The sequence below is a fragment of the Onychomys torridus genome, chromosome 12 (assembly GCF_903995425.1).
Source record: "Onychomys torridus chromosome 12, mOncTor1.1, whole genome shotgun sequence".
NCBI classification, from domain to species: domain Eukaryota; kingdom Metazoa; phylum Chordata; class Mammalia; order Rodentia; family Cricetidae; genus Onychomys; species Onychomys torridus.
The window spans coordinates 64,588,520-64,602,235 of NC_050454.1; the positions used below are offsets into that span (position 1 = coordinate 64,588,520).

The window sequence follows — 13,716 nt, forward strand, 5'->3', positions numbered from 1 at the left end:
ATGTCTTAACAATTAGAAGTGTCTAAATGTGTCAGGTCGGGCTGGAGAGATAGCTCAGCAGTTAAGAACACTGGCTGTTCTTCCAGAGGTCCTGAGTTCAATTCCCAGCAACCACATGGTGCCTCACAACCATCTGTAATGAGATCTGGTGCCCTCTTCTGGCCTGCAAGGATACATGCAGACATTACACTGTCTATATAATAAATAAATCAATCTTTCTTTTTCTTTTTTCTTTCTTTTTTTTTTTTTGTTTTTTGAGACAGGGTTTCTCTGTGTAGCTTTGCGCCTTTCCTGGAACTCACTTGGTAGCCCAGGTTGGCCTCAAACTCACAGAGATCCGCCTGCCTCTGCCTCCCGAGTGCTGGGATTAAAGGCATGTGCCACCACTGCCAGGCAGTAAATAAATCTTAAAAAAAAAAAAAGAATTTGGACAAATAAAATTAGGACAAAAGACATAAGGAAAATAAATAGATAGATAGATAGATAGATAGATAAATGTGACAGGTCTGTCTTAGAGAGGTGACTAGATAAGGCGTTACTGCACTGCTTCCTGTTACATCCGCGCTATGCTTCCTGGTCTATGGCACCATCGCCATGTTTCTATTACAATGGACAAGACTGGGAAAGTTTTACTAGTTCTTCGAAAAGTAATCTATTGTCTATGATCCACCCACCATTCACACACACACCAGAGTCCTTTCAGCGGCCTCTAGGGACGTCAGGTTTTATCCAGCTTTGTTAGCTGCTGAAGTCAGAACTCTCAATACAGAGAGAATTGGTGTGGTGGCTCAAATAGGTATTGATAGGAAATCACAACATGTCCACACAGTTGGGCTTTCCTGGCGGACCGCCTAGTTATTTCCGGTTCAAAATAGCCGTTTCCAGGTCAGAACATCTCGAGTGACTAGGACTCCGTGGCTTTACGTGGTTGCATAAAGCATGAGGCCATGTAATCTACGCGCATGCGTGGAGTCCTGTGGGCCTGTACGAATGTGCGGCTCACTATAGTGATATTTTATTTGTATTGAAATGTGATTTTATTTGTATGTCAATAAAGTTGCCTTGAGGTCAGAGCAAGCCAGAGCAGAAGCCGAGCAGTAGTGGGGCACGCCCTTAATCCCAGCCCTTGGGAGGCAGAGCTAGGCGGATCTCTGTGTGTTCAAGGACACAGCCAGCATAGCAGACACACTCCTTTAATTTCAATACCAACCATAGAAGACCTGGAGGTCTGTACAAACAGCCAGTGACGAGGAGGTCATGTGGCTGGGTTACAACCAATGAGGGAGGAGAACAGAAAGTCTTTAAATAGACAGGACGCACAGAAGTAGGTCTCTTGCAGAGAGGAGGAACCGCAGAAGCAGTGAAGGGTAAGGTTTTCTGCTTTGGCTCTGACCTCGTGGTTTTTAACTCTGCAACTGGCTCTGTGTTTCTTATTTAACAAGCAGGATACATCTACAGCTCACTCTTTAAATAGCCGGCGCCATTTTGCACAGGTCTCTCCTCTCCTCTCCTCTCCTCTCCTCTCCTCTCCTCTCCTCTCCTCTCCTCACCTCACTCCTGTGTGTACTTCACACAGGCCTGTCACCTCTATCCTCTACCCTATATTAATAAACAGCTCTTCTGTGGATTTGTCGTGTTTGGGACATGTTCCTCGCTCGGGTAAGAGCGCCGCTAAATAACTAACAGATATGGCCCCCATACATTCACGTGTTTGAAAGCTGGGCCCCTAGGGAGTGGCACTATTAAGAGGTGTGGCCTTGTTGGAGGAAGTGTGTCATTGTGGGAGCAGGTTTTTAGGTCTCATATATACTCAAGCTACTGCCAGCATGGCCCAGTATGTCAGTCTCTTTTTCTTCTGCCTGCCACTTAAGATGTAGAAGAACCCTCAGCTCCTTCTCCAGCACCACGTCTGCCTGCAGACTGCCATGTCCTGCCATGATAATAATGGACTAAACCTCTGAAACTGTAAGCCAGTTCCAGTTAAATGTTTTCCTTTATGAGTTGCTGGGGTCATGGTGTCTCTTCATAGCAACAGAAACCCTAAGACAGTTGGTCTTGCTGTATGGTAACAGCCTGATAGAACAGTAAGATCCAAGCCAGCCACTGAGGCCATGTCTTTAAAAAAAATCAAAGAAATGCAACAAAAAAAGCATGTGAGCTCTGATCATGCCTCAGTCTTCAGTGAAGTGAGCACAAGTAGGTGCCAAGTCTAAGACCACAGAATTAGAAATGAACCATATAATCAGATTGGTGAATACCCTGTCATCATAGAGCCTTCATCCAGTAACTGATGGAAACAGATGCAGAGATCCACAGCCAAGCACCAGGCTGGCTGAGCTCCAGGAATATAGTCGATGAGAGGGAAGAGGGATTCTATAAGCAAGGGGCATCAAGATCATGACGGGGAAATCTACAGAGACAATCGAACCAAGCTAGTGGGAGCTCATAACTTTAGACCAACAGCTGTGGAGGCTCCATGGGACTGGACTAGGCCCTCTGCAAAAGCGAGACAGTTGTGCAGCTTGGCCTGCTTAAGGGACCCCTGACAGTAGAATCAGGATCCATCCTTGGTGCATGAGAGGGCTTTTTGGAGCCCACTACCTATGGTGGGACACCCTTGATGCAGGGGGAGGGGCTTGGACCTGCCTCAACTGATGTACCAGACTTTGCTGACTCCCCAAGGGAGGCCTTACCTTTTTGGAGGAAGGAATGGGAAGTGGGTTCAGGGGGAAGGCTGGGGGAGGGAGTGGGAGGAGGGAAGAGAGGGGATCTGTGGTTGGTATGTAAAATGAACTAAAAAATATCTTAATAATGAAAGAAAAAGAATTGAACCATAAACACTGCTGAGGAAAGTTTACTGTTTGTATATTATAGTTTCAAAGCCAAAGCTTTGAAAAAAAAGTCTGACAGATTAACTTTTGGCTGCTGCTAACAAACACAGAGACTTTAAAAAGTCATCACTTCAAAGGTCTGAAGATCACCGAGGATTAGTGTTGGGTCCGCACATGACAAGTAGGACTGGCATCTCTATAGTTGTCTTGGACCATCCTGCCATTGCTTCAGGATTCATGGCCAAAAGAGAAGCAAATTCCTCCCCAGAAATCCTGCAGCTGCAACATACAACCTGATATAGCTGCAAGAGAGGCCAAGAGCAGACAGCTTTCCCAGGTTCTTCAATAAAGGCAGAAGGGTGTTGGAAATGTCTAGCAAGTTGAACCACCAAAATTACCTTTACAAATAATTTGTCTTTCAAGTTTCTATGAATAACTTTGGTTTTGGGTTTTAAGACAGAGCCTTATGTAGCCCAAGGTAGCCTTGAACTCCTGATCCTCTTTCCTCGTGCTGGGATTACAAGCGTGTGCCATCGTGGCCAGCTCATGTCAAAAGTTTCCAACAGGTTGGAGAGATGGCTCAGTGGTTACAAGTATGCCTTGCTCTTGTTGAGGACTCAAGTTTGGTGCCCAGTACCCACATTGGGCAACTCACAACTTCCTGTAACTCCAGCTCCAGGAGATCTGACGCCCTCTGTTTGTGCATGCACCCTCTCGGAGGGCAGAGGCCATCAGACACCCTTAAGTTCTGAGTTATAGGTGATTATGAGCTGCCTGCCATGGGTGCTGGGAACTGAACTTAGGTCCTCAGTGACAGCAATACAGGCTCTGAATCTCCGCCCCATTTCTCCAGCCTTCTCTGTTGGTAATGTAAAGTTGGTAATTTGAAATTCAGTTCTTTTTTCAGTCATGGCATGTTTTAACAGATGCATTTCAACAATGCTAATTGTCTTCTCATGCCCCCAACCCTGTAACTTTCTAGAATGGAACTAAAACGAAAATCCAGGCAAGAATGGGAAGAAACAATCAAAGGAGGAACATCCGACCACCCCTCTGCTCAGTCCTCACTGTCCTTCCACCCCAAAGAACATCTGGAAAACATCCCCACAGCCCCTGGCATTTAAGAACTGATACAGCTGACCAAAGTCCATGTGGTTTCCTCTGGCTCCGTGGACACTGAAGACCTTTTCTTCAAAAGTGGAAAATATCCGTTGTTTTTCCATTTCCTCCTTTGTACTATCAAAAGGAATGTCTTCTCGATGGCGAATTAAAATTCTCTTCCAGTTTAATTTTCTGAGTCTGAAAAATAGGTTTTCAAAGTACAAAATTTTTAAATATATTTTCTACAGCACTGAGACCAGAATTTATAAGACACGCTTCTCGGAGTTGGCAGTGGTGGTACATGTATCCAACCCTGCCCAGCACTTGGGAGGCAGAATGCAGAACTCTGTGAACTGAAGACCAGCCTGGTCTACATACTGTGTTCCACACTAGCCAAGGCCATTTAGTGAGTCCCTGTCTGAAAAACAAACCAAACAAACTACAACAAAATGATAAAGAACAGCTAAGCAGTTTCTATTAGAATTTGGTTGTGTTTTTTTGATTGTTTGTTTGTTTGTTTGTTTTTGAGACAGGGTTTCTCTGTAGCTTTGGAGCCTGTCCTGGACTAGCTCTGTAGACCAGGCTGACCTCGAACTCACAGAGATCCACCTGCCTCTACCTCCCGAGTGCTGGGATTACAGGTGTGTGCCACCGCTGCCTGGCTTGGTTGTGATTTTTAACATTTAATTATTTATTTTGTGAGAGGATCATGTGACTCTCAGGCTGGCCTCTATCTTGATATACAGCCTCAGGTGATACTGAACTCTGGGTTCTCTCATTTCTACCTTCAAAGGGCCAAGATGTGTGACCACGCCTCTGAGCCTGGTGTACATGTTGCCAAGAACCCAAGGCCTTGGGCACGCCAGGCAAGCACTCTACCAACTGAACTACAAATTCAGACACTGTTACGCATATTTTAGAATTGTAGGAATTTCTGGCTTTTAAAATTGCTTAAGAAACTAAGTAGAGAAACAAGACTAGTCTCTATCCTAATCTTCAAGAAGAATCCTAACAACATAGGTGAAAGTTTATTATATTCATTAGATAAGAAAAAAAGCAGATTCATGGACACTGATAGGTCCTAGACAGCATCAGGGGAGGGGTTTAATTTATTCAACATGTATTTTCAGAGTGTGCATTGTGGTAGGTAAGGGGAATAATTCCAACTATATGTGACTTCTGCCTTAGCATCCACTTGAGACTGAGTCCCCATGAAGATATCTCCCCACCCCCCACCCCCAGGACATACTTATTTCTACAACTCTAGCATCTTCTTTCAAATTATAATTATCGACATGGTATCTATTATAGGTGAAAGTGCACCTTGACCAGAACTCTTCGCAAGCACTCTGTGGGCCTTCGACACAAACCACACCAGGTTTCCCAGGCATGCTGAAGCCAGACAGGGACAGTTCCTTTGCCCACTCTAGGATGCTTTTTCTTTTGCATTTGTTGTAGATGTGATGGCTATAGATCCAGAGCCTCGTGAGAGTGAGATCCAGGGGCTGGGCTGGGCTTTCCTTGGCGGAGGAAGAAGAGGCATCTCTGTTGACGTAGTCAGAGGCATGATCTCTGACCCACTCTGTGGCATTCAGTATACAGACATCTCCAAGACAGTTCTTCTGCAGGTATGCTACCAGATCCATGTTCAGCTGAGTCTGCTGGGATCTACTCAGTGATACTGATCTGACGGAAGATACATGGAGGGAAAAATAAGTCAATTTTCTCGGCAAACAAAACAGATGCCAAGAATGACTTCGATTCTCACATTAGTTTTGACATGCGCGGTGGACACGGTCTGTAACATACCTGACAGTAATTTCAGGCAGGACTGTAGGGTACTTAAAGGGGAAAATGCAGGACAGAGAAAACATCACCTGAGAAGAGAAGGGGAAAAAATGCTATCAGCATTGTTTTTTTAAGTCTTGGCATGCTCTAATTCTTTCCCAAACAGAACAGGATTACCATTGCTTCCTCAGACAAGTCCAGGTTCATGTTGATTGTAAAGTACACTTGTGATGAGCGCTCCTCCATTGTCCTCTTCTCAACACAGTGTTTCAGCTCTGCTAGTGCCAGTTGGTCGTTCACTAGGAGCTCGTTCTCACCTGGGAACATACTGGCCAGGAGGTCCAACTCGGAGAGCTGGGCCTCTGCCTGTTCCAGCTCAACCATTCTGAGACATCGGTAGGTTCCTAAGGAGTTATGGGTAAGAGAAAGGATTTATATATACAGGCTTAGGAGAATTCAATAGAGCCAATGGACATTTCCTAAAGGATACTTAATTCCTTCATAAAAGGGAAAGAAATTAGCCAAAGTCTTTTCCTCTTCCATAAACTATATTCTAATATATGAAATTCTACTTCCACATATATGTTATTATTCCACTTGTGGAGGGGCCCCAAAACAACTTGACCACACAGCTGCCATGACAGGCTTAGAGGCCTAGACACAACGTCTGTGTGACAGGCTTACTGGCAGGTAACACCCAGATCCAGGAAAAGCCTTAAGCTGACACCACCCAGGGATCCACCCAGGGATCCACCCAGGGATCCACCCAGGGATCCACCCAGGGATGGGGAAGTACCTGACATCCCAAACATTGCAACCATTAGATAAGGTGGCCAGATGTCTCTGAGTCCAGCATACACCTATTTTTGTGATATATTGTTTATAATCTAGGAAATAAAGCTTGCCTGAAGATCAGGGGACAGAGCTAGCCACAGAGGTCAGGCAGAGGTGGCACACACCTTTCATCCCAGCACTAGGAAGGTTGAAACAGGAAGTGATATGGTTGGGCAGAGAAAGGAATAAGGTGGGAGGAGACAGGAAATCGAGCTCTTTCAGGCTGAGGAGTTAGTGAGGTAAGAGGTGGTGGCCGTGACTTGCTCTGTTTCTCTGATCTTTTAGCTTTCACCCTGATATCTGGCTCCGGGTTTTTATTATAAGACCACTTAGACTCCATTATAAGGATGCGTGCAACAATACACTATATGCTAAAGACCAAAACTATGAGGCACTGCTACAGGACTCGCAATGGCTTGTAACTCCAGTCCCTGGGAATCCTATGCCCGCCATGAGAACCTGCAGACATATGGCATTCAACACACATACAATTTTTTTTTTATTAAGTAAGAGACAACCCATTGAAATTCATAAAAATCTATGCAGTAAATTATTCTATATCTAGATAGTAGATCTGACATTTCTAGTTACAACAGTGGCCAGTCTCGTTGAAGAAAACAAAGGACATCGTCAAAAAGCCAGAGGATACAGCCAGAGGAGTGGCTGTGACCAGCTACTCAGGAACTTAAGATGAACTAAATAAGAGAGCAAGTTATTTGTCTTTCCTTCAAGTAAGCATTCGTGTTTACTAGTCCTTTGCAACTTTATTTTATACACATAGGTGTTTTGTCTGTCTGTATGTCTGAGTACCGTGGACATGCCTGGTGCCTGTACAGGTGAGAAGAGGGTGTGGGAGCCCCTGGAACTGGAGTTGGGGCCACCATGTGGACGCTGGGATCGAACCTGGATCCTCTGGAAGACTGACCAGTGTTCTTAATTAACATCTGAGCCATCTCTCTATCCCCATTTATTGGTCTTTAAGCAGAAGAGCCGGGTGTGTTAGCTCATGCCTGCAATCCCAGCATTCAGGAAGCTAGAAAAACTGCAAGTTCAAAGCCAACCCGGGGCACAGAGACCCTTTGTCAAAAAAGTAAACAATAAAGGGTGAAAGAATGTTGGAGGGGGGTGACTCCTCCCATAGCTCAGACAACCCCTTTTAATGTCTGAAAAGCACAAGTGTAGAGAGCTGAAACTAGCACAAAGTTAAATTATGAAGATACCGCCCTCTATCTGTGGTTTCCTCCCTTATCTAACTCCTGCATCCATGGCAGAGTTTTGATACTTCATATCAGAAAACTAAAGATGCTGGCCAGGCATGGTGGTGTGTGCCTCTAATCCCAGGGCTCGGGAGGCAGACACTCAGGAGGCAAGGGCAGGAGGGTCTCTGTGAGTTCAAGGTCAGTCTGGTCTACACAGAGTCTACCAGGTCAGCTAGGGTTACATAGTTTAAAAAAAAAAAAAAAGAAGAGGTGGAGGAGGAAAGAAAGAAGGAAGGAGGGAAGGAACTTAAGAAAAAAAGTACTTTAATAAATATATATGTAAACAAATGTTACAAAGTCATTAAAATATACATTGTTACTAATGTTCATAAAATGGCTACCTTAAAACAGAAAAGAGAACAACAAAGTATTATTATTTTAATTATTAGTTGATACTGTTTTACAGAGCTTGGATTAAAACCACAAAGTATTATTATTTTAATTATTAGTTGTTACTATTTTACAGAGTTTTGGGATCAAAACCAGGGGGCCCGGTGCAATGCTATTTTTGGTACGTGATCACAAATGCTTGAGAAAAGTCAGAAAAGGAATGTACCGAATAGCTAACTTGAGAGAAGACTTCCACTTCTAACTTACATACCTTCAGACATGCAAGTGAGGTAGTTCCCATGTCTAAAGTGGGAACAACGTGGCTGCTGTGAATAAGTAGTAAGAATGTGTGGCCAATGCTGAAAAGGATGGGTGGATTGCCAGGTGGAGTGGCCCACGCCTTTAATCCCAGGCAGAGGCAGGGTGATCTCAGTGAGTCTGAGGCCAGCCTGGTCTACAGAGTGAGATTCTGTGCCAAAAGTACAATAAGGGTTGGGGATTTAGCTCAGTGTTAGAGCGCTTGCCTGGCCAGCGCAAGGCCCTGGGTTCGATCCTCAGCTCAAAAAAAAAAAAAAGTAAAATAAAATAAACACACTAAATAACTGCTGTCAGTAAAGTGTTATTTGAGTGGCTGCCATGATTGTCACTCTTCATTAGTTCAACAAATGCTTCGCAAACACTCGTGTGTGCCAGGCATTGTACTTGACACTAAGAATAGAATGATGTCTAAAAGTAACAATAACAACAACAAATATCCCTGTTGTTCCAGAGCTTTAATCTAGTGGGAGGAGATCTTGACATTAAAAACAAGTTTTGCTGTGCTCAGTGAATAGCGTGGTGAAGAAAGACAGCAAGGATAGTGAGCAGTAGTGGGCTGAGGGATGTGAGACAATGCAGGCTTGTGAGGCAAAGCCACCTGTGGTAGTCTTGGTTGTCATCAACTTGACTATATCTGCCTGGAATCAACGAGAATGCAAGCTGCTGGGCAATTCCGTAAGGGGATTTCTCGATCGGTCTATTTTTAAGTAGTAAATTCCACCCTAAATGTGGGAGACACCTTTTGGTGACAGCCCCAAGACACAGATAGGAAAGGAGGAAACTGTTCTTGGTCTGCTTGCCCTCGCTGGCAACTCATCCAACCTGTTCCTGCGGCCTTCTTTTGCGGGTTATGGAGGCAGCTTCTTTGGCTTTCAGGCCTTCTCTAGCACCAGACTGGCACGGTGAGACAGAGAAAGCCTTGTAGACTGAGCAACTAGGGGATTCTCATCCCCTCCAGTTGAGAGTCATTGTTGGACTACCTGGACCCTACTGTGTGAGCCAATCTAATAAATCCCCCTTTCTAGGCAAGGAACGTAACATGTTCAGAAAACGATGTTAGACTAACTGACTAATTTAAAAGTGACTTGGTGACAGAGTCAAAGAGGATTGGCTGGCACGGAAGGGCCCTTCAGGAATCTTACTCATGAAGGCCTCCCTACCCACTCCTACGGAGGAGAATGGGGGCTTGAATCAGGGTAGTTGTGGTCAACACGAGTGCCGGCCAGGTTCTAGAAATACTAGAGTAGAACCAACAGGATTTGATGATGAATTACGTAAGAGCTATGTAAGAATGACCTGAAAGTTTAAGCTTCTGGAAGGATGGATTCATCGTTTATTTAGCTATGGGGGTGTGACACTTTTTTACACATTTAGTAAGAGTATCTATTAATACATCTATTCAGTAGAGATATCCAGTAGACAGCCAGGTATTCGATTATGGGGAGACAAACAAGTCATCAACCCTTAAAGCCTTGTGTAACTGAAAGGCCCTGGTCAGTCTGGGGTTTTGGAAGTAAACAGAAGTAACAAGTAAGTGTAGCATGGAGAAATCCATGCACGGACAGCTGCAGGACTGAAGTCGCTAATCAGTTATTTGACAAATCATTTTCGCCAAGATTTTCTTCCCTGCCCCAGTTAGAGAGAGAGAGATCTTAAAAGAAGTTTCTGGCTCAAAACTTAAGTTTTAAGTATGATTGCTGTGAAAAGGTAGATGAAATGTGAATTTCCTCAATGGGGATGCTGTTTCGAGAAAGTGTCTCCCTGGCTAGCCTAGAACTCGTTTTGTAGACCAGGGTAGCCTAGAATTCAGAGACCCGACTCCTTTGCCTCCCGACTGCTGGGAGCGCCACCACGCCCCTGGTGGGGTTATTTAAGGCTCCAGACCGAAGCTCAGGTCCCCGCGTGTGAACACAGCGGTGGCGCACGCAGGCTCAGTGACATCGGACTGGGCAGCCGCGGACTGTGGGCGGGGCCAGGAACCACTGAGGTCGGGTCTGACCAGTGGGCGGAAGTGCCGCTTCCTCGGCCTCCCGTTCGAGCCCCTCCGTGGGGAGATGCTCTTAGTTCCGCGTACCATGAGCATCCATAATGCCACACTCACCCAGAGCCGAGACTACCGCACTGCCGACACCCGGGGACTGGATGCGTCCACAGCTCAGGTCTCCCCCGCAGAAGAGAGACTAAAGAGAACGGTGCGATCTTTGAACCCTTCCCCAGGGAAGCCGGCTAGCGCTCTGCGGGCAGGCGCCTGCGCGTGAAGACGCGAGTCCCGGAAGCAGGAAGTTCGTCGTTTCTTGCTTAGGACGGGGCTTGATGTCTGGAGCTGCAAAGGGATACTTTGACCCTTCAGGTGGACCCTCCAAGTGCTTCCTGGTCCGGGTTTTTATTCTTAATACTTCTCCATCCCGGACCCATTGTCCTCCCGGGCGCTGGGGCTGTGGGAGTGCTACAGGACCAGCAAGGAATGTCAGCCAGCAAGCTCCGAAACACATCTTTGTCAGCCGGAGCCACGACTTTACCTAACTCCCAAGAGTCAAGAGCAGAAACATGCAATAGCTTATATAGGGTAGGCGGTATTGTCATCTTTTCTATACGTCACCCGTGCCTACTCCAACGAGATTTTCTCTGAAGCTAATCAAATTTTACAGAAGCCACGGCTGCAGGTTTCTAGTTAGAACGTTGTCTCTTTAGCAAACAGAATTTGGTGTGAACTACGGGGATATGGGTGGCAGTCTCAAGAGATGTCTGATTTTCCAGAAAAGGGAAATTCCAGGCTTATAAAAGCGGTCAGTAGTTGAAGTTTAACTATGTTAGAAGCAAAACTCTGACATAGTCTGTTTTCTTATTCTTGTTTAACAACTCCTTTCCAAATAAGTGTAAGAAAACAGTTCAGGGTCTCAAGGAAATAGAGACTACCACGCCAACTGACCTTCCTAGACAAGGCAAACTTTACTCTTGATCAAGAGAGCGCTCTCGGAAGAAAAACACAGACAAGACAAGAAGTGCTTTTGGTTTTTATTCTAACTTAGATGGTGACTGTCCCATTGATTAGGGTCCTACTTCATAGTCTTAATTCAGCTAGTCTGAAAACAGTTGGCACATAGAAAATGGAAGAAGGGAAAGGGTCACACTTCTCAATCAAATAGAGCAGTTGGCCTTTTGCGTAAACAAAGGTTTAACTGGGTGGGTGGAGGAGTGTAAGACATTGCATAAAAGTCTTACAAAGTGGGGGAGTTAAAAAGTTTTGAATTCCTTGTTCTAAACACATGTTTTATAGTATTTGCTAGGAACCACATTTGATGTCTCTTCCAGTGGACTTGTTAATCATATGAAAATGGGAAGCTTGCTTTTGTCCTTACTGCAGGAGCTCTGCAGGCAGTGTTTAATGGAGCCAACGTAGGTCTGCTGGAGCGATTTTTAATCTGTGCCCATGTGTCTAGAGGTGAATTGGGCAGTGATGTCGATAACTACAAATTCTAGGTTTTTAGAACCTTCCCATTTGTGGCGATTCTTGTCTCAGAACCATCAAGCAGTACGGCATTAGAGACATCTGCATGTGGATTGATGTTGACCGCCCTGGCTTGTAACCAAGCTGGGAAGTGGATGAAAAAATAAAAAAAGGAGGAACTTGACTGCTCCTACGTATGGTGGAGAAGGTTCATTATGGAAAAAAGGGAGAGCATAGCCAGAGGCAGAAATATCTGGGAGAGTCCAGAGTGAACATGACTCTGAGCAGGGCCATGAGAGGAGGGGGAGGGAAGAGAGGACAGGAGAGGCCAACCAAGAAGAGCAGTCTGGGTCAAGAGACTGGCATAGCCAAAATGGCTGAGTTATGTAGGGGCCAGAGGGGAGTGTGTGTGTGTGTGTGTGTGTGTGTGTGTGTGTGTATGTGTGTGTGTGTGTAGAGAATTAAAGCCCAGCCCAGTACTTGCTAGGCAAGCGCTCTATCACTGAGCTAAATCCCCAACCCCATGAACATATTTTTTTAAAAAGATTTTTCTTCCACTAGACGGTGGTGGCACACGCCTTTAATCCCAGAACTCTGGAGGCAGAGCCAAGTGGATCTCTGTGAGTTCCAGGCCAGTCTGGTCTACAGAGTGAGATCCAGGGCAGGCACCAAACTACACAGAGATATCCTGTCTCAGTAAACCAAACCAAACAAAACAAAACAAAACAACAACAACAACAAAACTTCCTTATCCAACTATATGCAACACACTTTTATCTTTTTTTCATTTTAGAAATGGCTTGTAAACATTTGCCATTCATTGATGGTAGATGTCACTGCTACCTTTCAGGACAACAACAAAAACCTCAAAGATAATGCTTCAAAGCAGCTCGCTAGCTCCATCTTGGATGTTTTGTGTTTTTGCCAGTTCAGTTGGACAATGACGTTTTCCTCCAGCTTTTTCAGATGGAAGTTTTGGAGTAGAGCAGTTGTGAGAGAGGAATTGCAGTAGTATACTTCCCACCCCACCCCACACTTAGCAATGTCTGATTGCATTTTGGGTTGTCCCACGTTTAAAGATGCAACTGCTTGCTATCCAGTATGAAATGCTGTTCTGCTTCCTGCAAAGCAGATTTCTCTATGGCAAAAAAGTTGCTAGTTTGAAATGATATGATGAACCAGCCTGCCTCTATCTTAGGACTAAGATATCTTACAGTAAAGACAAACTAGGCTCATTCCTGTTTATGATTAAACCTCTGTTTCTCAAGGATTGTGCTATGCCCCACCTGTAATCTTAACTACAAAGGGTTCTGTACTGCCTGTTCCAGGGAAGGACAACCATATCTTTGTTTCAAACCATCTTGCAAACCTACCTTTGTTTGAAAAGGTTATTTTGACTACCTATTGTAGTCATACTTTTTCACTGGGACTATCAGCTCCCCAATAATGACATAGAGACATATTATTAATTATGAAAGCTCGGCTGAAAGCTTAGGCGTGTTTCTTCCTAGCTCTTATAACTTAAATTAACATATCTTTTAATCTAAGTTCTTTTATGTGGCAGTTACCTTTACTCTGTACTACCCATGCTGCTTCTTCTGTATTTCCTGGCATCTCCACCCTTCTTCCCAGTATCCTCTGTGCCTGGAAATCCTGCCTAGCTATTGGTGTTCAGCTTTTTATTAAACCAATTTGAGTGACCCATCTTCACAGTGTACAAAAAGATTATTCCACAATAACCTATGACTACCTTGTTACTAGGTTTTCGCCCTCCCCATAATAAGTTTCTCTGCTGGTGCAGTAAGCC

General features: G+C 44.8%; 1 protein-coding gene across 1 annotated transcript; it reads right to left on the bottom strand.

The window, feature by feature from the left end:
- Positions 1-3,488: 3,488 nt before the first annotated feature.
- On the bottom strand, positions 3,489-10,768 carry Rwdd2b (RWD domain containing 2B). The gene is made up of 5 exons (XM_036203363.1): positions 10,563-10,768; positions 5,898-6,124; positions 5,742-5,809; positions 5,256-5,618; positions 3,489-4,130 (listed from the first exon to the last, which is right to left on the bottom strand). The coding sequence occupies exons 2-5, from the start codon at positions 6,102-6,104 to the stop codon at positions 3,896-3,898; spliced, it is 873 nt and encodes a 290-aa protein (XP_036059256.1). The 5' UTR covers positions 6,105-6,124; positions 10,563-10,768; the 3' UTR covers positions 3,489-3,895.
- Between the last annotated feature and the right edge of the window lie 2,948 nt (positions 10,769-13,716).

Bases quoted from the DNA above. Each gene is read 5' to 3' on its own strand.
- Rwdd2b (XM_036203363.1), bottom strand. From the start codon at position 6,104: ATGGTTGAGCTGGAACAGGCAGAGGCCCAGCTCTCCGAGTTGGACCTC. The intron at 5,810-5,897 runs GTAATCCTGTTC...TTCTCTTCTCAG, and splicing joins ACTTGTCTGAGGAAGCAATG to GTGATGTTTTCTCTGTCCTG. The intron at 4,131-5,255 runs GTGCACTTTCAC...CCTATTTTTCAG, and splicing joins TGCGAAGAGTTCTGGTCAAG to ACTCAGAAAATTAAACTGGA.